Here is a 24,853-nt window from a genome sequence, read left to right on the forward strand (position 1 = left end):
ATAGTTTTCTGCATACAGGTCTTTTGCCTCCCTAGGTAGGTTTATTCCTAGGTATTTTATTCTTTTTGTTGCAGTGGTAAATGGGAGTGTTTCCTTAATTTCTCTTTCAGATTTTTCCTCATTAGTGTATAGGAATGCAAGAGATTTCTGTGCATTAATTTTGTATCCTGCCACTTTACCAAATTCATTGAATAGTTCTAGTCGTTTTCTGGTGGCATCTTTAGGATTCTCTATGTATAGTATCATGTCCTCTGCAAACAGTGACAGTTTTACTTCTTCTTTTCCAATTTGTATTCCTTGTATTTCTTTTTCTTCTCTGATTGCTGTGGCTAGGACTTCCAAAACTATGAGGAATAATAGTGGTGAGAGTGGACATCCTTGTCTCGTTCCTGATCTTAGAGGAAATGCTTTCAGTTTTTCACCATTGAGAATGATGTTTGCTGTGGGTTTGTCGTATATGGCCTTTATTATGTTGAAGTAGGTTCCCTCTATGCCCACTTTTTACAGAGTTTTTATCGTAAATGGGTGTTGAATTTTGTGAAAAGCTTTTTCTGCATCTATTGAGATGATCATACAGTTTTTATTTTTCTATTTGTTGACATGGTGTATCACATTGATTGATTTGTGTATATTGAAGAATCCTTGCTTCTCTGGGATAAATCCCACTTGATCATGGTGTATGATCCATTTAATGTGTTGTTGGATTCTGTTTGCTAGTATTTTGTTTAGGATTTTTGCATCTATATTCATCAGTGATATTGGTCTGTAATTTTCTTTTTTTGTAGTATCTTTTGTAGTATCTTGTCTGGTTTTGGTGTCAGGGTGATGGTGGCCTCATAGAATGAGTTTGGGAGTGTTCCTTCCTCTGCAGTTTTTTGGAAGTGTTTGAGAAGGATGGGTGTTAGCGCTTCTCTAAATGTTTGATAGAAGTCAACTGTGAAGCCATCTGGTCCTGGACTTTTGTTTGTTGGAAGATTTTTAATCACAGTTTCAATTTCATTACTTGTAATTGGTCTGTTCATATTTTCTATTTCTTCCTGGTTCAGTCTTGGAAGGTTATACCTTTCTAAGAATTTGTCCATTTCTTCCAGGCTGTCCATTTTATTGGCATAAAGTTGCTTGTAGTAGTCTCTTAGGATGCTTTGTATTTCTGTGGTGTCTGTTGTAACTTCTTTTTCATTTCTAATTTTATTGAGTCCTCTCCCTCTTTTTCTTGATGAGTCTGGCTATTGGTTTATCAATTTTGTTTATCTTCTCAAGGAACCAGCTTTTAGTTTTATTGACCTTTGCTTTTGTTTTCTTTGTTTCTATTTCATTTATTTCTGCTCTGATCTCTGATTTCTTTCCTTCTGCTAACTTTGGGTTTTGTTGGTTCTTCTTTCTCTAGTTCCTTTAGGTGTAAGGTTAGATTGTTTATTTGAGATTTTTCTTGTTTCTTGCTGTAGGCTTGTATAGATATAAACTTCCCTCTTAGAACTGCTTTTGCTGCATCCCATAGGTTTTGGATCGTTGTGTTTTCATTGTCATTTGTTTGTCGGTATTTTTTGATTTCCTCTTTGATTTCTTCAGTGATCTCTTGTTTATTAAGTAATGTATTGTTTATCCTCCGTGTGTTTCTGTTTTTTACGTTTTGTTCCCCATAGTTAATTTCTAATCTCATAGCGTCATGGTCAGAAAAGATGCTTGATATGATTTCAATTTTCTTAAATTTTCTGAGGCTTAATTTGTGACCCAGGATGTGATCTATCCTGGAGAATGTTCCTTGTGCACTTGAGAAGAAAGTGTAATCTGCTGTTTCTGGATGGAATGTCCTATAAATATCAATTAAATCTATCATCTATTGTGTCATTTAAAGCTTGCTTACTAATAAAGTTTCCTTATTAATTTTCTGTTTGGATGCTCTGTCCATTGGTATAAGTGAGGTGTTGAAATCCCCCACTATTATTGTGTTACTGTTGATTTCCTCTTTTAGAGCTGTTAGCAGTTGCCTTATGTATTGAGGTGCTCCTATGTTGGGTGCATAAATATTTATAATTGTTATATCTTCTTCCTGGATTGATTTGTTGAGCATTACATAGTGTCCTTCCTTGTCTCTTGTAACATTCTTTATTTTAAAGTCTATTTTATCTGATATGAGTATTGCTACTCCAGTTTTCTTTTGATTTCCATTTTCATGGAATATCTTTTTCCATCCCCTCACTTTCAGTCTGTATGTGTCCCTAGGTCTGAAGTCGGTCTCTTGTAGATAATATATATATGGGTCTTGTTTTTGTATCCATTCAGCAAGCCTGTGTCTTTCGGTTGGAGCATTTAATCCATTCACGTTTAAGGTAATTATCAATATGTATGTTCCTATGACCATTTTCTTAATTGTTTTGGGTTTGTTTTTGTAGGTCCTTTTCTTCTCTTGTGTTTCCCACTTAGAGAAGTTCCTTTAGCACTTGTTATAGAGCTGGTTTGGTGGTGCTGAATTCTCTTAGCTTTTGCTTGTCTGTAAAGCTTTTGATTTCTCCATCAAATCTGAATGAGATCCTTGCTGGGTAGAGTAATCTTTGTTGTAAGTTCTTCCCTTTCATCACTTTAAGTATATCATGCCACTCCCTTCTGGCTTGTAGAGTTTCTTCTGAGAAATCAGCTCTTAACCTTATGGGAGTTCCCTTGTATGTTATTTGTCATTTTTCTCTTGCTGCTTTCAATAATTTTTCTTTGTCTTTAATTTTTGCCAATTTAATTACTATGTGTCTTGGTGTGTTTCTCCTTGGGTTTATCCTGTGTGGGACTCGCTGTGCTTCCTGGACTTGCATGGCTATTTCTTTACCCATGTTAGGGAAGTTTTCGACTATAATCTCTTCAAATATTTTCTCGGGTCCTTTCTCTCTCTTCTCCTTCTGGGACCCCTATAATGCGATTGTTGGTGCATATAATGTTGTCCCAGAGGTCTCTCAGACTGTCATTTCTTTTTGTTCTTTTTTCTTTATTCTGTTCTGTAGCAGTGAATTCCACCATTCTGTCTTCCAGGTCACTTTCCATTCTTCTGCCTCAGTTATTCTGCTGTTGATTCCTTCTAGTGTATTTTTCATTTCAGTTATTGTATTGTTCATCTCATTTGTTCTTTAATTCTTCTAGGTCTTTGTTAAACATTTTTTGCATCTTCTCAATCTTTGCCTCCATGCTTTTTCCGAGGTTCTGGATCATCTTCACTATCATTATTCTCAATTCTTTTCCTGGAAGATTGCCTATCTCCATTTCATTTAGTTGTTTTTCTGGGGTTTCATCTTGTTCCTTCATCTGGTACATAGCCCTCTGCCTTTTCATCTTGTCTATGTTTCTGTGAATGTGGTTTTTGTTCCACAGGCTGCAGGATTGTAGTTCTTCTGCTTCTGCTCCAGGAATACCCACTTTTGACCCCTGTCTTCTCAGTCAACAAAGAGACCCCAGTAGAGATTGCAACTTTTTCTCACCTGCCATTCTAGGGAGAACTGGCTATGACCATGGTGTTGATGTTGATTTATAATTTAGAAAGGCCAAGAGAAAAATGTTGGAGGACTTACTACACCTGATACCCAAATGTAAAGGTTTCTAGAAGATAACATAGGAGAATATTTTCATGGTCTTGGGATTGGGAAAGAATTCTTAAAGAAGATACAGAAAACACAATCATAAGGTGTAAAACCAATACATTTTACTATATTAAAGTTAACTCTTCATGAACAGACATAATTATGAGAGTACAAAGGCTGGCAACAGGGTGGGAGAAGATTTGTGCCTAATTCATAGCCAGTGAAGAGTTCATGTCTAGGATATATAAAAAACTCCTACAGATAATTAGAAAATAGTAGTCCAGTCTATTCAATAGGCAAGAAACTTGAACTGTTTCTCTTCAAGAAAAGAACAAGAGGATAGTCACATGGTCACAAATATGAAAAGATACTGAACTTCATTAGTTATCAGTGAAATATAATTGGGACCACTATAAGTTACTAGCACTCACCTGTCAGAATGACTAAAGTAAAAAAGTGTTAGTGCGGAACAGTTGAAACTTTCATACACCTTTGGTTGGAGTATAATTGACACAGCTACTTTTGAGAACTGTTTGACGGTGTCTATTAAACTTAGCATGTGGGGCTTCTCTGGTGGCGCAGTGGTTGAGAGTCCGCCTGCCGATGCAGGGAACACGGGTTCATGCCCCGGTCCGGGAAGATCCCACATGCCTTGAAGCAGCTGGGCACGTGAGCCATGGCCGCTGAGCCTGCGCGTCCAGAGCCTGTGCTCCGCAACGGGAGAGGCCACAACACTGAGAGGCCCACGTACCGCAAAAAAAAAAATTAGCATGTGCATGCCATATGACCTAACAAATTCACTCCTAGACTGTGTCTAATAGAAATATAAGCATATATATAACAAAAGATGAATACGAATGTCATAGCAGCATGATTCTAATAACCTAAAACTGGACATAACATAAATGTCCATCTGCAGTGAAACTGATAAATTGTGGATATTCATACAAACGAATACTACATATAGCAATAAAAATGAACAAACCATTGCTATATGCAACATCTTTGATGAATTTCACAAACATTATGTTGAGTGAAAGAAGTCAGACACAGAAGAAAATATGTTGTATGAGTCCATTTGTATGAAGTTCAGAGACAGACAAAACTAATTTTAATGTTAGAAGTAGAGATACTATTTACCTTTGGGATGGAGGACAAGGCTAATGATTAGGACAGGGTACAAGGAGAGTGTTTCTTCATTGAGCTTGTACGGTTATGATTTGTGTATGTTACCTTTCCATATAAAGTTGTTTTCAAATGATGTATGTAAAATGCTTATCACAGTGGCTGGCTCATTACTGCCAGTTCAATAACTGGCAGTGTTAACTTTTTACTATGGTTTAGTTCTCTGTGATGACAAGGTCTAGGGCAATGGTGTCTAGTAGAATTTACTGCAGTCATTAAAATGTTCTGTTTCTGCACTGTGTAGTTCCATAGTCTCTATCCACATGTAACTATTGAGTATTTGAAATATGACTGAGGAATTTATTTAAAATTTTAGTTAATTATAATAAAAATTTAAATACCCACATGTGACTAATGGCTGTCATGTTGGGTATGATATGATATCCAGGTCTAGGGAATTGTCGTGAGAATGAGAGAATGAAGGAGAATGGTAATGAAGTTTATTTGAGTTGAATAAATCAAGAAACTGAGAGGCCAGAGTGTCAGGTGAATTGTGCCTCTGTACATTGAAGAATGCTTAGGGTAATGGCAAGACTGGATTGGAGTGGAGGTTGTAAGATAGGTTCCAAAGTCTTCAAAGAAGCTTTTGGATAGAGGAGGGGAAAAATATAATGGACCAGGAAAGAATACTTTTCCATATAGGTTGTCAAAGATACTTAGGTAGAAATGTTTCTGAAGCACAGCTTAGGTAATAAAGAGTCATTGAAGGAGAGAATTTTAAGAAGGAAGTGGTCAGGGGCAGCAGCAATGCTTCAGAGTGATGTTGTATGACAAAACTCTCGAGTAGTAAAGTGGTCATTGACGACCTGTGAGAGTGAAGCTTGGTGCAGAGGCGGGGAAGGAAGCAATTGCTGGGAGTAGATGAAAGGTTAAGGTGTGGGCAATTTTCAGTAAGTTCCTCTGTGAAAGCAATAAGAAAGGAGGTAGTAGCTAGGGGGAGATGTGGGGGTTTGCTTTTGTTTAACAAGTGGTGGGGGATTGAACTTGAGGAAGGACGTGAAAAAGTGAAATTTCTTGGTGTTTTCTTTCAGTGTATGGAAGAAATGTTGAGGCTGAGTACATATAGGATCTCTGTGAGGTGAGGAGGAAGTGGCTAGGTGATGACAGTGGAAAGGTCGGTTGGGCCAGATTTTGAACAATCTTGAATGGCATTATGAAGAAATGTTGACTTTATCTAATAGTTCATGGAGAACCAAGGAAAGTTTTAAGTATCTGGGTCTCCTGTAAGAGTCTGTGCTTTATAAATATTACTCTGGCAATAGCAAGGACTGTGGACTAAAGGTAGCCAGACTTAGACAGATTGCTTCATCAAGCAAGAAGTGATGAAACCCTGAAATAGGGCCGTAGCAATTCATAGGGTGGAGGAGAGTTGGCGAATTTGAGATTATAGTTCAAAAGTGGAATGAGCACAACTTGTGGTGATGGAATAAAGGAGAACAAGTATTAGAACCGAGAGGTTTCTATCTGAATTGACTAGGTCTAAACTGGTGAATTTACGTTAAGGGACCAAAAAGAAAGAACCCGAGTTTGGAATTGTGGTGAATTATATAACAGTTTTGTTGAGATATAATTCACATACCATACAATTCACCCATTTAAAGTATGCAATTCAATGTTTTTAGTGTATTCACAGAGTTGTGCAACCATCACTACAATCGATTTTAGAATTTTTTCATCACCCTGTAAAGAAACTCATACCCATTAGCAGTCATTCCTCATTCTACCCCACCTCCTTCTCCAGCCCCTCAGCCCTAGGCAACCACTAACCTACTCTTGGTCTGTATAAATTTGCCTATTTTGAGCATTTCATGTAAATGGAATCATACAGCATGTGGTCCTTTCTGACTAGCTTCTTTTATTTAGCATGTTTTCAAAGTTCATCCATGTAGAATCACTTTTTGCCTTATATTATGTATACTCACCTCTTTACATGTTTTATCTCCTCTACTGGAGGCATTATTGTTATATATTCCAAGGCTGTATCTGGCACATATGCTGTATTTAGTTATGACTCAACAAATAATTGATACATCATAAGTGAGAAGGCTAACTCCATTAACCATGAAATAAAGTTAACCAGAATGAGTTGCTCCCACATGTGCTTACCCACTAAAGTGTGTCTTTATTTGCTGTCATAGAATAAGTAGGTACCATACCAATGGTCTGGTTCTGCCATTAACTCTGTATGACCTTGGGTAAGTCATTATACTCTAGCTACACTTTCCATATGTGAAAATGGGGATAAAAATCCCTTCCCAATATGATACAGAGGAATAACTAAGGTAATTCAAGTTGCTGGGATTTGGATAGAGTTGGGGTTCATCCAGACAGCCTCTGAGAAGGAATAAATACATGTTTCCCCTCCTATCTGAAAGAAGAGTGTTCTTATGAAACCTATTGTAAGGCGAAATGGGTAAAGTGAAAAAGCAATTACCTTAGGTTGCAGCTTCCTAACAGATACGCAAAATAAGTAGAGGTAAAGCCCAGATGCTCACAGACACAGTTCAAAGCTGTGGCAGCTTGATGCTGAGTGTAGTTCCTGGGGAGGGAGTTCGGTGGTTCTACTCTTGCTATTTGGCGTGAACACTGCCTCTGTAACGGCTCAGGGCAAAACAAATGCTGAATGCGAGTTTCGCTTTTCACCTGTTTCTGGAAATTTTCCAGATTTCTTTTGGTAAGTGAAAACAGGTACAGACGTACAATGGGGTTACATACCAATAAACTATTATAAATTGAAAATATCTTAAGTCAAAAATGCATTTAATACACCTAGCCTACTGAACACCATAGCTTAGGCTCACATATCTTAAACGTGCTCAGAACACTTATGTGAGCGTACAGCTGGGCAAAATCATCTCACCCAAAGCCTGTTTTATAATAAAGTGTTGAATAGCTCATGTAATTTATTGAATACTGTACTGAAAAACAGAATGGTTGATTAGGTGCAGAATGGTTGTCGGTGTATCTTGTTCCCCCTTGTGATCACGTGGCTGATGGGGAGCTGCTGCCCAGCATCATGAGAGAGTATCACCACATATTGCTAGCCCAGGAAAAGATCAAAATTCAGAGTACGGTTTCTGCTGAATGTGTATCGCTTTCACACTATCGTAAAGTTGAAAAATCATAAGTCAAACCATTGTAAGTTGGAGACTGCTTTTGTGAAAGACCTGCATTAGAATAGACAAAGTGACATAAAATGAACTTTTGGAAGGGGTGGTGGTAACCTGTAAATGTTTGGCTCTATTACCTAATCCTCCTGGGATAGGAGTAGCCTTTTTTTTCATGGGATTAGGCATCTTGGCCCCTTAAGTCCTTTCAATCCCCATTTACGAGGTCCTAGTTTTGTCTGTTGCATACTGCTTGTTTTGTCACCAACCTGGAGCATTACACCTGTGCCATGTTCTCTAGCTATTCTCTCTGGAATACTTAAGACACTTATTTCTTAAGGACACTGACCAGTAGACTCCCTATTTTGCATAGCTTCATGTTGCTTTCCTAATTCCTGTTGTCTTAATATGCTGCATATAGTTGAATACCAAAAAGAAAAAGTTTAAAACCCACTCTATCCACCTTCCTGAAACAAACAACTTATAAATGCAGGCCTACCTTACCCCCGTCCCCCCTTTTGGAGAGCTGTTCATGCTTTTATTTAGAAAACATATACTGAGTGTGTACTTGAGTGCCATGTATCAAAATGAGTAAAGTAGTCCTTGACTTCCAAGATCTTGTAGCGGTTCAGTGGGAGAAGGCAGACATAGATAATCACAGTATAATGTGGAAGTGCAGTAGCAGAGCCATGGACAGGTGGTTTTGAGAGCATACCTTGAAGAAGCCACTGGGACAGTGTTTCGAAGCAAGTGTCGCCTGGCATTTCTGAACTAACAAATATAACACAGAAGCAGCCTGATGAAGAGCACTTGTGTTCTTGGAGCCTCAGGACAACCCGGTGACTCACATTTTAGAGAGCAGTCTAAAGCTCCGAAAGGATCAGTGGCTGGCTCTTAAACAGATTCTAGACTCAGCTTCTATGTTTGTCCCCTCCCCCTCCACCATATCCATGCCCCTTAAGCAAGGGTAGAAAGTACCCTTGCAGAGTACTACAGTGCCCTGCCATCCGTTCGTTTAGTTCTTCCTCCTTAAGCAAAGCTAGAGTCTCAGATTCCCCTTTTCTGTGTCTAGCCTGCATCCAGTGTCGTCGGTGCATTGAGCATTACAGGGCTGTAGCAGTAGTGAATATTGCTGATGTCATTGTTTGCCTTATTGGGATTTTGCTCTTTGTTTCACAGGGAGCTGTGATTGGTATAGACGATGAGGACGACAGCACCTTCACGATAACTGTTGATCAGAAAACCTTCCATTTCCAGGGTGAGCTGAAAGAAAAGATTCTTTCTCTTCATAGTCCCAGCTGCTTCTTTCCTTCTCTTTTGGGTTGTTTGCTGGGTGACTTGAATGGTTTTGCAACTGATCCTGCATGAACGAGTGCACAGGAACGTTCTGGATGAAGTGGTACTGCAGGTTAGGCAGGGATTTAATCGTATCTGCAGTGGATACAGATCTATTTGAAATTACTGTGGATCTGGCTGCAATTGAAAATTAAAAATTGAAACAATGAAAATCAGTGAAGGGAGAGAGTGATGGGCTGCTGCTGCTGGCTTGTGTTTGCAGAAGGTTGCTGGTCTTCTTTATCGAGGAGTGTGGCTCTGCTTCTGCATGAAAAGTCCAAAGACTGATTGTGAAGGCTGCAGTGTTTGTCCATGTAAAACTCAAAATATAAATTGAAGCTAGTAGCAGCCTTTGGCTTAAAGGTTTTGCTTTGCTTCAAGAACTACAAGTTTGCATTCATTTCATCTGCATTTCTGCGTCTTGTCTGCCAGCCATCATTTCTCTGCTGTTATCCTTTTTATAGTTCATAACACCAAATGCCATCTGCCACTGCTATGTTTCGGCATTGCATGCTATGGTTCACCGGTAGAAAGGGTAAGGTACTAGATGATCATTCTCATTTCATCTTGCTTTGAAAACTCTAAACCAGCAAATAAAAGTCAATTTTAATGATCCTATCCTAATGTACCTCTCATCTATTAGGAATGCCTGTTAGCTTTGTTACTAATGTTTTTGCTATCTTGCCTATCCAGAGTAACCTCTATTTTATGTTTAAAGCAGTCCAAGAAGCTTAAAAATTGAGAATATTTGCACTTTCTTTGAACTACAAGTGACAATGCACTGTGATAGATGCTAGGCATACCAAGATAAAGAAATAGTAAATTTATAGCTTACAGATGTTTTGGTTATGAAGTCTAACAGTGACCAGATATGTTATACAAGATGTTCCGACAGCTATTGTTCTTCTATACTAGGATAGTATATTGAAGTTATTTTATTTCATTGTCTTGTTTAAGAAATTGGCACATAGAAATGAAAGATCCAGCTTACATATAATAAAGATAAACCAGTGTACTCACTCGTGATATCTCTAATGCTTTTAGGAAAAAGCATTCTTAAAGTATTTATTATGTTTGGTCATATTCTTTACTCAGACTGCTATAAACTAATGATGTCCTCCTGAAATTTTCCACTACATTTAATTTCATAAAACATTTAAAATCTTATTATGAAAGCCCATGGCCTTTATTTTTAGGTTAAATATATACTGCTGCTTATAAATGAAAGCAGATAATGCCCACACTCTGGAACTCTTTACTTGAATGAAGTTGAATACTTTAATGTGTTTCAAGTAATAGCTGCTAGATGCAGGTGAAGGCTGCAGTATGGAATTCTCTCCTCTGCAGTTACTAAGGAGACATCTTCTTTGGACTTCCAGAAGCTGTATTGTTTGCCTGTTTAAAGGAGAGGAGACCCAGGCCCCTAGAGCAAAGGCACATCTACCTTCTCTGATTTAAATTATTTATGTTAAACTGACCTCCCCTTTAACACTTCCATATTTATGTGGCTTGCTTATAAAACAACCAATTCCTTTAATGAATCATTTAAATGACAAGGATAAATGAAGTGTTATGTGTATTTTTTAAATGGATACTTTTCTACTATAATAGTTATGGGAGTCTCAGGCAACATGAGATTATCTGGCTTATGTGTGTGTAATTATCTGGCTTATTATGTGTGTGGAATCAACTGTATTGAGCTGTAATTAACATACAATAAAATGTACACTCTATAAAGTTCAATGAATATTGACATTTACTTACTCATATAACTGCTACCATAATGAAGATGTAGAACATTTCTATCACCCAAAAGATTCTTTTATTCTTTCAGTCAGTCTCCACTCCCAGCCTCTGGCTCCAGACAACTGCTGATCTATCATTAAAGATTAGATTTTTTTTTTTTTTGGAGAGTTTCACATAAATGGAATCATACAGTATGTATTCTTTTGTCTGGCTTTATTTTAGCTCAGTATAATGTTTTTAATATTTGTCCATCTTGTTGCATATATTGGTAGTTCCTTTTATATTGCTAAGTAGTAGTCTGTTGTTAGATATTATATTTTTTTGAAGGTTGAACTGTAGCATGTGAGAGGAAGACAGTAGTATAGGATGACACCATATTTTTGTCTTGAGCAACAAGAATGGAGTTGCCATTAACTGAGGTGGGGAAGATTGCAGGAGGAACTAGTTTGGGAGTGGCAGGTGGGCATCAGGAACTTAGCCTTGGACATACTTATAATCAAGTTCTAGATGCCTATCAGACATCCAAATGGAGATGTCAAGTAGGCAGTTGAAGTGTGGAATTCAGGAGAAAAGTCCAGGCTGAAGAAATAAATTTGGGAGTCATTGGCATATAGGTGGTTTTTAAAGCCATGAGAATTTGGGAATAAGTGTAGAGAGAAAAGAGAAGAGGTCCAAGTAATGAACTCTGAAGCACTCCAACATGTATTTGGAAGACACAGAGATGAGGTGGAACTAGCAAAAGGGATCGAAAAGAAGCAACCAAAAAGGAGGAGGAAAACCAAGTCAATGTGGTACCCAGGAAGTCAAGATAGAAAGTGTTTCTAGGAGGTGAGAGGCATCAGCAACTGTGTCAAATGCTCCTGATCAAGAAAGTTGAGGGCTAAGAAATGATCACAGAATTTAACAATTAAGAGTCTATTGGTAACCTTGAGAAGAGCAACTTAAAGATGAGAGTATAGACAGTGCTTTCAAGTTGTGCTGTAAAGGGAAGGTGAGAAATACAGTAGTAGCTGGAGGAGGGAAATGAGATAAAGATGAGATATCTTTTTTTAAAGATAAGAGCAATAATAGCATGTTTTTATGCTGTTGGTAGTGATTCAGTAGAGAGGGAAAAATTGATGATGCAAGAGAGAAAGGGGAGAATTATTGGATCAGTGTCCTTCAGAAGGCAAGACAGGATGGGGCCTAATACACAGGCGGGGCATTGCCTTTGGCTGGGAGCATGGAGAGTTCATCCATAGTAACAAGAAAGAAAGTCAAATGTATGGAAATATATGTAGGCAGGCTATTACCCACCACCTTCATTTCCACTATGGTTTGAATCTCTAACTGACCTACATGTCCTGTATCCTGAAACATCATTTGTTAATAATTGAGAGGACTGGTGCCATGAAGAGAACAAACTTTCCTGAAACAACAGATAATTTTTCATTCTAATGATTCCCAGTTCTGGTAACTTGATATTTCAGAATATCTCCAGTTTTAAAGAGATGCCATAAAATGCTTTAAACAAAGTTAATTTAAATTAACTTTAGTTTTGAAAAAGAAATACTCTATTTTTTCCCCTTTAGGTAATAATTGAAATTACAATCCTAGCATGTTAGAGCTTTAAAAAGGTTTGAAAACGACAGCTTCATTCTGTCATTTTTCAGAGATTAAAAAGAAAATAGTCGCCAATTCATCTTTATAAACTGGCTCTTTCCTTTTGAGCAATAGCAAAAAATGATCACTTTTCCTATTAGTCAGCCAAAGTCTTTTGCATTTGGCTTCTTGGCTAGACATTGTGTGGAAAGCAGTTTTGGTATTAATTAGACTGGCTGTTGAGTTCAAACATTCAATGTATGTCTAGTATGTGTTACTTCCTGTGCTCAGAACTGAGGGTATACAGGTTAATAAGACATGAGCCAGGAAGTTAAGGAGCTTGTAAAGAAGTATATAATGTAGTATGAAATATGCTGTAGTAGTAGAAATATGTATAGAACACTGAAATAATGGAGAGGCAAAAGAGACAATCACTCAGTGCTGCACAGAAGAGCAGAGTTTTTCTTGTTACTGAGTAATTCTTTTTAAAATAATCAAAATTTAAAATTATACTAGTTCTAAAAGTTTTGAGTTGTTCAGAATTATATAATATAAAAATTAAAAGTCCCCTGTCACCAGGCTCTGTCTCCCACCTCTGCCTCCTTACCTCCTCTAACTGGTAGAGTTCTGAAGATTGAACAGAAATTTACCAGGCAAATGGGTTGTTGTAGCATGTACAAAGGTATGGAAATATGACGCTACCGGATATGTTCAGAGAACTACGAATGTTTGGTACCTTTAGAACAGTGAGCAGGAGATGAGGCTGTAAAGATAGTCAGAGGCCTACATCTAATATGAAAAGGTTTTAATTTTATCCTGAGTCTGTGAGGAGCCAATGAAGCAGAGTTTTAAGCAGAGAGGAGACGAGTAAGACGGGGGCTGTAGATAAATAGCCTTGATTGTTAAGGCCCTGAGTGGATTAAAGCATTGGTAATGGGGAAGGAGAAGAGGAAAAGAGACTTGAGATTTTTAGGAAGTATTGATAAATCTTTAGGAACTGTTGATTGATTGGAAATGGAAGGTGAGAGAATGAGAGTAGTAAATGTGTTCGTAAGGCTTGGCTTACTCTTTTGTTTGGATGTTGTCAACGTCTGAAATAGAGAATCTAAAACAGAGGTGGTGAAGGACTTATATTTGAGGTGTCTGTGAGACTCACAGGTATTGATGGTGATGCCAATTGGATCTGAGTCTGGGCTGGAGATGGAGATTAGTGTTATCAACATATTGCTGGAAGGTAGAATTAAAATTTGAAAAATTGAATGCCTCAGGGCTAGGCAGATAAGTAAATGAGTGAAGAGTAAAGCTGACTGAAGACTAGCAATTTAGAGAACTCATGCCCTATTTGAAGTGGTAGCTGCTACTTAATTCCAGACAGTTGTAGGCTTTTGGTAATGCTTGTCCAGTGTTGCTAGATCATCCAGTTTTTCAAGAGAAGCCAGAAATCCAGATTTTTTTGTGAGTGAGAGTTTGAATATGTGAGTGTTAAATCTTCAGGTTTTAAAAAACAATTATGTAGGCCAACAAAATGTATCTATGAGCTAGATAAAACCTCTGGATTTTCAGTCTGTGGTTAAAACTGTAATAGTTGTGGGTATGAACCTCCTGGGAAATCTGAGTGAAAAGAGAGCTGAAAAGCAAACCTTGGAGTGCACTAGGGTAGAACCATCAATGGGCTCAAAGGAATGCTCAGAGAGGTTGGGGTGAAAGCTACTAGCTTCAGCCGTATGAAAGTATGTACTGTTTTTATCAGTCAAAAGTAGTTACATATCAGCAGTTCATATGTCTCAACCTAATAAAAGACTAAATAGTCTATAGTTCATACTAATAATTAGAAAAATACCCAGTTATTTGAATTTTACCTTCAAATAAAATTAAACCTATTTAATGCTTTGATGTATATATAAATATGTATATATTTATAATATTACTGATAGTGTATTGGAATAATAGTAATAATAATAATGATAGCTGCATTTATCAAATGTTTATTTTATGCCAGGCACTATTCAGAGGTTTATGTAGGTTAAGCCGTTCAGTTCTCACAACCTTATGAAGTAGGTACTATTATTGTTTTTATTTTATGGATAAGGAAACTGGGGGCCACAGACACGTGGTATATTACAGAACTGGAATTTGAACACAAACAGTTGTGCTCTAGAGCCATTCTCTTAACTGCTACAAAAAAGGTGTTATAGAAATTTATCAACTAGTTTATAATTAACTTTTATAATTTTGTCAGAAAAGGAATTAATGTAAAATATAAGGAACTTTAAATTACAGTGCAGTTTAATGCGATTAAAAAATTTTCTGGTGTTAATGTTCTACATGTTCCATTGCTTAGTAGAAATAGTAGCAATAATGGTGGTAACAACTACTATTACCACTGTCTTATAAACTAGGCACTGTGTTCAACAGGCAATGTGCATTACTTCCATAATTCCTAAACTCCACAATGAGGTAGTTATATTTCTAGTTTAAGAGTCAGAAAAACTGTTTCAGAGAAGCTAAGTGCCCAGGATTAGTAAATTGTGCCCAGGTCTGTCTAGATCCGTAGTTCTTGAAGTGTGGTCCCAGACCGGCCAGATCAGCATCACCTGGGAACTTGTTAGAAACACAGAATCTCTGGCTGAGCCCCAGACTTGCTGAATCAGAAACTCTGGGAATGAGCCCTCTCTAGTGATCTGACACACACTAAAGTTTGACAATCATTGATCTGGATCCAGTGGTATCACATTGTTATTCCACTTTACTCTCATAACCTTATACATTAGATGGAAGTATCCCCAATTTATATATGAGAGAAGTGAGACACAGAGAGACAAGGATCTTGGCCTTGATCTTAGGTCATCTTTTACTATGTCCTAACCTACACAGAAGGGGTGTCTTGCCTTACTTAAGTAAACCTGGTATATGAAAAAATCTAAATTTTTTAAAGATGGAAATTAGGGATATGTGTATGATTAGTTCTTCATAAAATAATCCTTTACTTTCAAAGGACTTTAGTGAAGACATCTTTTTATCAGTGTGTTCTCCAAAATGATTTCAATATGAAATTTGTTTGCAAATTTATTTGGGTATACTTTTAAAGCAATACAAGTTGCATAAGACAAAATACAACATTTTTAGACAATAAAAAATGTTTAAATTAGAAGAACATTTAGGAACTGTGTAAGTCTTAGTGGAAGTCATCTGTGGTTGGGCTGATAGCTGACCTTTTCAACTCAGTCCATTAGAGCTCGCTCATTTATGCAAATGCAAAATTACTACAAACCAGCCCAGTCATGAAGGAAAGTGTTTAATTCAGCATTAATCATTTAGAAGAAGAGACAGTACATCATTAGACTAACTTGTGGTTGCAGGCAGAAGTAAACAGATTCCATTATCTTCTGTTGACTACTGACTTAACAAAAATTTCCGTCTGCAGTTTTGTATTTTTTATTTTTATGTGATAACCCCTCCTCAAAACAAAATAATCATTTACAGACTTTCTGTAAGGGAGTAAGTCAGCTGTAACTAATTCTCTAATTAGATGTTATAATTTCAGTAGGCATTAAGTGGGGAAATGCTACTGAATTCATGTATTGGGAGTTTGTTGTGCTATTGTAGGAGGACTGGACCTCAGTTGGTGTACCTTTCTTCTTCTTAATTTGCTTTCTGTTCAGGATCCTCCCTGAATATTTGAAATTATAATTTATCCAAATTTAACCAATCGTGGACTGTTTGGCTTACTGAGTCAGGATTAGAGTGGCTATATAATTTTATTTTCTGTTAGTTATTTACATTTTATCCCACCATTTCCTTTTTTATAACTTCCTTATTATTTATTTATTTTGGGGGGCGCTGCGTTGGGTCCTTGTCACTGCGTGCAGGCTTTCTCTAGTTGCGGCGAGTGGGTGCTACTCTTCGCCGTGGTGCGTGGGCTTCTCATTGCGGTGGCTTCTCTTGTTGCGGAGCATGGGCTCTGGGCACGCGGGCTTCAGTAGTTGTGGCGCTCGGGCTCAGTAATTGTGGCTCACGGGCTCTAGGGCATGCAGGCTTCAGTAGTTGTGGCGTGTGGGCTCAGTAGTTGTGGCTCGCAGGCTCTAGAGCACAAGCTCAGTAGTTGTGGCACACGGGCTTAGTTGCTCCACAGCATGTGGGATCTTCCCGGACCAGGGATCGAACTTGTGTCCCCTGCATTGGCAGGCAGATTTTTAACGGCTGCGCCACCAGGGAAGTCCCCTTTTTTATATTCTCTAAGTAGTAAAATTAATAACTGCTCACTGTAGAAATTGGGAAAATATAGAGTAGTATAAAGATGATAATAATAATCACCCATAATCCTACATCCCAAAGATAATTATTAGGAACATGCTTGTGGATTTCCTTCTGATATTTCAGTTGTTTGTGTGTGTATTTGTGTGTGAATTTTACAAAATTGAGTCATTCCGTGTAAATAACTTACCATTCTTTCAATTTTAAATATTATATCATGAACATTTCCACATGACACTGAAAGTTCTAAGAAAATATGATTTTTAATAGTTATGTGATATACCATTTTATGAATAATCAAACTAAACCATTAATCTATATTGTACAGGTTTTTCTCTATGTTAAATAATACTGTGTTGAACATCCTCATACATAAATCTTCAACCAAATCTCTGTTTAGCTTAGGACAGATAGATTCATAAAAGATTTGTCAGAACAAAAGACATAAATATTTTTAATATTCCTGAAACAGCCTTCCACTATAGCTTTCAAGGGAGATTGTCAATTTATACTCCCCTCTTCTTCATCAAACCCTTCATCAGCATTTAGCATTATAATTTTAGAAGAATGCCAACCCAGTGTCCTCTTCTCAAGAATATTTTTAATGTGTTTATTTCTTATTTGGTGAATCGCTCATTCTTTTATTTGTCTTCTTTTTCAGTTCACTTATTTTAATTGCACTTAAGTTTTTTTTTCTACTTTCCATTCATTTATTCTTTACATTATTATTATTTTTTTAACATCTTTACTGGAGTATAATTACTTTACAATGGTCTATCAGTTTCAGCTGTATAACAAAGTGAATCAGCTATACGTATACATATATCCCCATATCCCCTCCCTCTTGCAGGAATCGTTTGTATTTAGAAAGGATTCTTAGAAAATCTTTTCTAAGAATCCATTGTATTTCTGCAGTGTCAGTTGTTACTTCTTAGAAAAGAACAACCTGACACTGAATCAGTTGTTACTTCTCCGTTTACATTTCTAATTCTCTTGATTTCAGTCTTCTCCCTTTTTTTCTTGATGAGTCTGGCTAATGGTTTATCAATTTTGTTTATCTTCTCAAAGAAGCAGCTTTTAGTTTTAATGATCTCTGCTATTCTTTCCTTCATTTCTTTTTTTAAATTTTTTTATTTTTTTTAACATCTTTATTGGAGTATAATTGCTTCACAATGGTGTGTTAGTTTCTGCTTTATAACAAAGTGAATCAGCTGTACATATACATGTATCCCCATATCTCCTCCCTCTTGCGTCTCCTTCCCACCCTCCCTATCCCACCCCTCTAGGTGGTCACAAAGCACCGAGCTGATCTCCCTGTGCTATGTGGCTGCTTCCCATTAGCTGTCTATTTTACATTTAGTAGTGTGTATATGTCCATGCCACTCTCTCACTTCGTCCCAGCTTACCCTTCCCCCTCCCCATGTCCTCAAGTCCATTCTCTACACTTGTCTTTATTCCTGTCCTGCCTCTAGGTTCTTCAGAACCATTTTTTTTAAAGATTCCATATATATGTGTTAGCATACAGTGTTTGTTTCTCTTTTTCTGACTTACTTCACTCTGTATGACAGACTCTAGATCTATCCACCTCACTACAAATAACTCAGTTTCATTTCTTTTTATGGCTGAGTAATATTCCATTGTATATATGTGCCACATCTTCTTTATCCATTCATCTGTTGATGGACACTTAGGCTGCTTCGATATCTTGGCTATTGTAAATAGAGCTGCAGTGAACATTGTGGTATATGACTCTTTTTGAATTATGGTTTTCTTTGGGTATATGCCCAGTAGTGGGATTCTTGGGTCATATGGTAGTTCTATTTTTAGTTTTTTAAGGAACCTCCATACTGTTCTCCCTAGTGGCTGTATCAATTTACATTCCTACCAACAGTGCAAGAGGGGTCCCTTTTCTCCGCACCCTCTCCAGCATTTATTGTTTGTAGATTTTTTGATGATGGCCCTTCTGACTGGTGTGAGGTGATACCTTATTGTAGTTTTGATTTGCATTTCTCTAGTGATTAGTGATGTTGAGCATCCTTTCATGTGTTTGTTGGAAATCTGTATATCTTTGGAAAACGTCTATTTAGGTCTTCTGCCCATTTTTGGATCGGGTAGTTTGTTTTTTTGATATTGAGCTGCATGAGCTGCTTATAAATTTTGGAGATTAATCCTTTGTCAGTTGCTTCATTTGCAAATATTTTCTCCCATTCTGAGGGTTGTCTTTTCACCTTGTTTATGGTTTCCTTTGCTGTGCAAATTCTTTTAAGTTTCATTAGGTCCCATTTGTTTATTTTTGTTTTTATTTCCATTTCTCTAGGAGGTGGGTCAAAAAGGATCTTGCTGTGATTTATGTCATAGAGTGTTCTGCCTGTGTTTTCCTCTAAGAGTTTTATAGTTTCTGGCCTTACATTTAGGTCTTTAATCCATTTTGAGTTTATTTTTGTGTATGGTGTTAGGGAGGGTTCTAAATTCATTCTTTTACATGTAGCTGTCCAGTTTTCCCAGCACGACTTATTGAAGAGGCTGTCCTTTCTCCGTTGTACATTCTTGCCTCCTTAATCAAAAATAAGGTGACCATATGTGTGTGGGTTTATCTCTGGGCTTTCTATCCTGTTCCATTGATCTATATTTCTGTTTTTGTGCCAGTACTTGTGTCTTGATTACGGTAGCTTTATAGTATAGTCTGAAGTCAGGGAGCCTGATTCCTCCAGCTCTGTTTTTCTTTCTCAAGATTGCTTTGGCAATTTGGGGTCTTTTGTGTTCCATACAAATTGTGAAATTTTTTGTTCTAGTTCTGTGAAAAATGCCATTGGTAGTTTGATAGGGATTGCATTGAATCTGTAGATTGCTTTGGGTAGTATAGTCATTTTCACAATGTTGATTCTTCCAATCCAAGAACATGGTATATCCGTCCATCTGTTTCTATAATCTTTAATTCCTTTCATCATTGTCTTATAGTTTTCTGCATACAGATCTTTTGTCTCCTTAGGTAGGTTTATTCCTAGGTATTCTATTCTTTTTGTTGCAGTGGTAAATGGGAGTGTTTCCTTAATTTCTCTTTCAGATTTTTCATCATTAGTGTATAGGAATGCAAGAGATTTCTGTGCATTAATTTTGTATCCTGCTACTTTACCAAATTCATTGATTAGCTCTAGTAGTTTTCTGGTAGCATCCTTAGGATTCTTTATGTATACTATCATTTCATCTGCAAACAGTCACAGCTTTACTTCTTCTTTTCCGATTTGGATTCCTTTTATTTCTTTTCCTTCTCTGATTGCTGTGGCTAAAACTTCCAAGCTATGTTGAATAATAGTGGTGAGAGTGGACAACCTTGTCTTGTTCCTGATCTTAGAGGAAGTGGTTTCAGTTTTTCACCATTGAGAACGATGTTGGCTGTGGGTTTGTCATGTATGGCCTTTATTATGTTGAGGTAAGTTCCCTCTATGCCTACTTTCTGGAGAGTTTTTATTGTAAATGGTTGTTGAATTTTGTCAAAAGCTTTTTCTGCATCTATTGAGAAGATCATATGGTTTTACTCCTTCCGTTTGTTAATATGGTTTATCACATTGATTTATTTGCATATATTGAAGAATCCTTGCGTTCCTGTGATAAACCCCACTTGATCATGGTGTGTGATCCTTTTAATGTGGTGTTGGATTCTGTTTGCTAGTATTTTGTTGAGGATTTTTGCATCTATGATCATCAGTGATATTGGCCTCTAGTTTTCTTTCTTTGTGACATCTTTGTCTGGTTTTGGTATCAGGGTGATGGTGGCCTCGTAGAATGCGTTTGGGAGTATTCCTCCCTCTGCTATATTTTGGAAGAGTTTGAGAAGGATAGGTGTTAGCTCTTCTCTAAATGTTTGATAGAATTCACCTGTGAAGCCATCTGGTACTGGGCTTTTGTTTGTTGGAAGATTTTTAATCACAGTCTCAATTTCAGTGCTTGTGATTGGTCTGTTATATTTTCTGTTTCTTCCTGGTTCAGTCTTGGAAGGTTGTGCTTTTAAGAATTTGTCCATTTCTTCCAGGTTGTCCATTTTATTGGCATATAAGTGCTTGTAGTAATCTCTCATGATCCTTTGTATTTCTGCAGTGTCAGTAGTTACTTCTTTTTCATTTCCAATTCTATTGATTTGAGTCTTCTCCCTTTTTTTCTTCATGAGTCTGACTAATGGTTTATCAATTTTGTTTATCTTCTCAAAGAACCACCTTTTAGTTTTATTGATCTTTGCTTTTGTTTCCTTCATTTCTTTTTCATTTATTTTTGATCTGATCTTTATGATTTCTTTCCTCTGCTAACTTTGGGTTTTTTTTGTTCTTCTTTCTCTAATTGCTTTAGGTGTAAGGTTAGGTTGTTTATTTGAGATGTTTCCTGTTTCTTGAGGTAGGATTGTATTGCCATAAACTTCCCTGTTAGAACTGCTTTTGCTGCATCCCGTAGGTTTTGGGTGGTCGTGTTTTCATTGTCATTTGTTTGTAGGTATTTTTTGATTTCCTCTTTGATTTCTTCAGTGATCTCTTGGTTATTTAGTAGCGTATTGTTTAGCCTCCATGTGTTTGTATTTTTTACAGTTTTTTTCCTGTAATTGATATCTAGTCTCATAGCGTTGTGGTTGGAAAAGATACTTGATATGATTTCAGTTCTCTTAAATTTACCAAGGCTTGATTTGTTACCCAATATATGATCTATCCTGGAGAATGTTCCATGAGCACTTGAGAAGAAAGTGTATTCTGTTGTTTTTGGATGGAATGTCCTATAAATATCAATTAAGTCCATTTTGTTTAATGTATCATTTAAAGCTTGTGTTTCCTTATTTACTTTCATTTTGGAAGATCTGTCCATTAGTGAAAGTGGGGTGTTAAAGTCCCCTACTATGATTGTGTTACTGTCGATTTCCCCTCTTATGGCTGTTAGCATTTGCCTTATGTATTGAGGTGCTCCTATGTTGGGTGCAGAAATATTTACAATTGTTATATCTTCTTCTTGGATTGATCCTTTGATCACTATGTAGTGTCCTTCTTTGTCTCTTGTAATTGTCTTTATTTTAAAGTCTATTTTGTCTGATATGAGAATTGCTACTCCAGCTTTCTTTTGATTTCCATTTGCATGGAATATCTTTTTCCATCCCCTCACTTTCAGTCTGTATGTGTCTCGAGGTCTGAAGTGGGTCTCTTGTAGACAGCATCTATATAGGTCTTGTTTTTGTATCCATTCAGCCAGTCTATGTCTTTTGGTTGGAGCACTTAATCCATTTACATTTAAGGTAGTTATCGATATGTATGTTTCTATGACCATTTTCTTAATTGTTTTGGGTCTGTTTTTGTAGGTCTTTTCCTTCTCTTGTGTTTCCTGCCTAGAGAAGTTTCTTTAGCATTTGTTGTAAAGCTGGTTTGCTGGTGCTGAATTCTCTTAGCTTTTGCTTGTCTGTAAAGATTTTAATTTCTCTGTCGAATCTGAATGAGATCCTTGCTGGGTAGAGTAATCTTGGTTGTGGGTTTTTCCCTTTCATCACTTTAAATGTGTCCTGCCACTCCCTTCTGGCTTGCAGAGTTTCTGCTGAAAGATCAGCTATTAACCTTATGGGGATTCCCTTGTAAGTTATTTGTTGCTTTTCCATGCTGCTTTTAATATTTTTTCTTTGTCTTTAATTTTTGATAGTTTGATTAATATGTGTCTTCGCCTGTTTCTCCTTGGATTTATCCTGTATGGGACTCTCTGCACTTCCTGGACTTGAGTGGCTATTTCCTTTCCCATAGTAGGGAAGTTTTCACCTATAATCTCTTCAAATATTTTCTCAGTCCCTTTCTTTTTCTCTTCTTCTTCTAGGACCCCTATAATTTGAATGTTAGTGCATTTAATCTTGTCCCAGAGGTCTCTGAGACTGTCCTCAATTCTTTTCATTCTTTTTTCTTTATTTGCTCTGTGGTAGTTACTTTCACTATTTTATCTTCCAGGTCACTTATCCGTTCTTCTGCCTCAGTTATTCTGCTATTGATTCCTTCTAGAGAATTTTTAATTTCATTTATTGTGTGGTTCATCGTTGTTTGTTTGCTCTTTAGTTCTAGGTCCTTGTTAAATGTTTCTTGTATTTTTTCCATTCTGTTTCCAAGATTTTTGGATCATCTTTACTGTCATTATTCTGAATTCTTTTTCAGGTAGACTGCCTGTTTCCTCTCCATTTGTTTGGTCTGGTGGGTTTTTACTTTGCTCCTTCATCTGCTGCATATTTCTCTGTCTTCTCATTTTGCTTAACTTACTGCATTTTGGGTCTCGTTTTTGCAGGCTGCAGGTACATAGTTCCCATTGTTTTTGGTGTCTGCCTCCAGTAGGTAAGGTTGGTTTAGTGTGTTGTGTAGGCTTCTTGGTGGAGGGGACTGGTGCCTGTCTTCTGGTGGATGAGGCTGGTCTTGTCTTTCTGGTGGGCAGGACTGTGTCCGGTGGTGTGTTTTGGGGTGTCTGTGAACTTATTATGATTTTAGGCAGCCTCTCTGCTAATGGGTCTTGCTAGTTGTTTGGCATGGGGTGTCCAGCACTGTAGCTTTCTAGTCTTTGAATGGTGCTGGGTCTTAGCATTGAGCTGGAGATCTCTGGGAGAGCTTTCACCATTTGATAGTATGTGGAGCCAGAAGGTCTATGGTGGACCAGTGTCCTGAACTTGGCTCTCCCACCTCAGAGGCACAGGTCTGACACCCCACCGGAGCACCAAGACCCTGTCAGCCACATGGCTCAGAAGAAAAGGGAGAAGAAAAAAAAAAAGAAAGAAAAATAGTAAAATAAAATAAAGTTATTAAAATAAAAATAGTATTGTTAAAATTAAGAAATAAAAAAGTAATAAAAAGAAGAGAGCAACAAAACCAATAAACAAATCCACCAGTGATAACAAGCACTAAAAACTATACTAAGATAAACACAAAAAGCAGAAACTAGTCAGTCACATACAGCAAACCCCAAGTCTACAGTTGCTCCCAAAGTCCACTGCCTCAATTTTGGGATGACTCATTGTCTATTCAGGTATTCCACAGGTGCAGGGTACATCAAGTTGATTGTGGAGATTTAATCTGCTGCTGCTGAGGCTGCACAGAGAAATTTCCCTTTCTCTTCTTTGTTTGCACAGCTCCTGGGGTTCAGCCTTGGATGGGGTTCAGCCTTGGATTTGGCCCCGCCTTTGCATGTAGCTTGCCCTCTGGCGTCTGTTCTTCCCCTGGACAGAAGGGGGTTAAAGTAGCGGCTGATTAGGGGGCTCTGGCTCACTCACACTAGCAGGAGGGAGGGGTATGGAATGTGGAGCAAGCTTGCAGCAGCAGAGGCCAGTGTGACATTGCAACAGGCTGGGACGTGCCATGTGTTCTCCTGGGGAAGTTGTCCCTGCATCCCGGGACCCTGGCAGTGGTGGGCTGCACAGGCTCCTGGGAGGGAAGGTGTGGGTAGTGATTCTTAATGGCTTGCACACAGGCTTCTTGGTGGCTGCAGTAGCAGCCTTAGCATTTCATGCCTGTCTCTGGCGTCCGTGCTGATAGTCGCGGCTCACACCTGTCTCTGATGCTCATTTAGGTGGTGTTCTGAATCTCTTCTCCTCGCCCACCCCGAAACAATGGTGTCTTGACTCTTGGGCAGTTCCAGACTTTTTCCCAGACTCCCTCCTGGCTAGCTGTGGCACACTAGCCCCCTTCAGGCTGTGTTCACGCAGCCAACCCCAGTCCTCTCCCTGGGGTCTGACGTCCGAAGCCTGGGCCTCAGCTCGCAGCCCCCGCCCACCCCAGTAGGTGAGCAGACAAGCCTCTCAGGCTGGTGAGTACTGGTCGGCAGCGATCCTCTGTGCGGGAATCTCTCTGCTTTGCCCTCTGCACCCCTGTTGCTGCTCTCTTCTCCGTGGCTCTGAAGCTTCGCCCCCAACCACCCCCCATCTCTGCCATTGAAGGGGCTAGTGTGTGGAAACTCCCTCCTTCACAGCTCCAGCTTCACAGCTTCCCAGAGGTGCAGGTCCTGTCCCTATTCTTTTGTCTGTGTTTTTTCTTTTGCTCTACCCAGGTATGTGGGGAGTTTCTTGCCTTTTGGGAGGTCTGAGGTCTTCTGCCAGAGTTC

At 38.0% G+C, this 24,853-nt stretch overlaps 1 protein-coding gene across 5 annotated transcripts in view; it reads left to right on the forward strand.

Annotated features, from left to right (window-relative positions):
* OSBPL9 (oxysterol binding protein like 9) overlaps positions 1-24,853 on the forward strand; it is a 169,051-nt gene that overhangs the window by 49,923 nt on the left and 94,275 nt on the right. For all 5 annotated transcript variants that reach the window (XM_067726130.1, XM_067726131.1, XM_067726132.1 and 2 more), the window contains exon 3: positions 9,032-9,110. In XM_067726130.1, the coding sequence (XP_067582231.1) occupies positions 9,032-9,110 (79 nt within the window). The remainder of the gene's footprint in view (positions 1-9,031; positions 9,111-24,853) is intronic.

The sequence above is a fragment of the Pseudorca crassidens genome, chromosome 2, assembly GCF_039906515.1.
Source record: "Pseudorca crassidens isolate mPseCra1 chromosome 2, mPseCra1.hap1, whole genome shotgun sequence".
Taxonomy (NCBI): Eukaryota; Metazoa; Chordata; class Mammalia; order Artiodactyla; family Delphinidae; genus Pseudorca; species Pseudorca crassidens.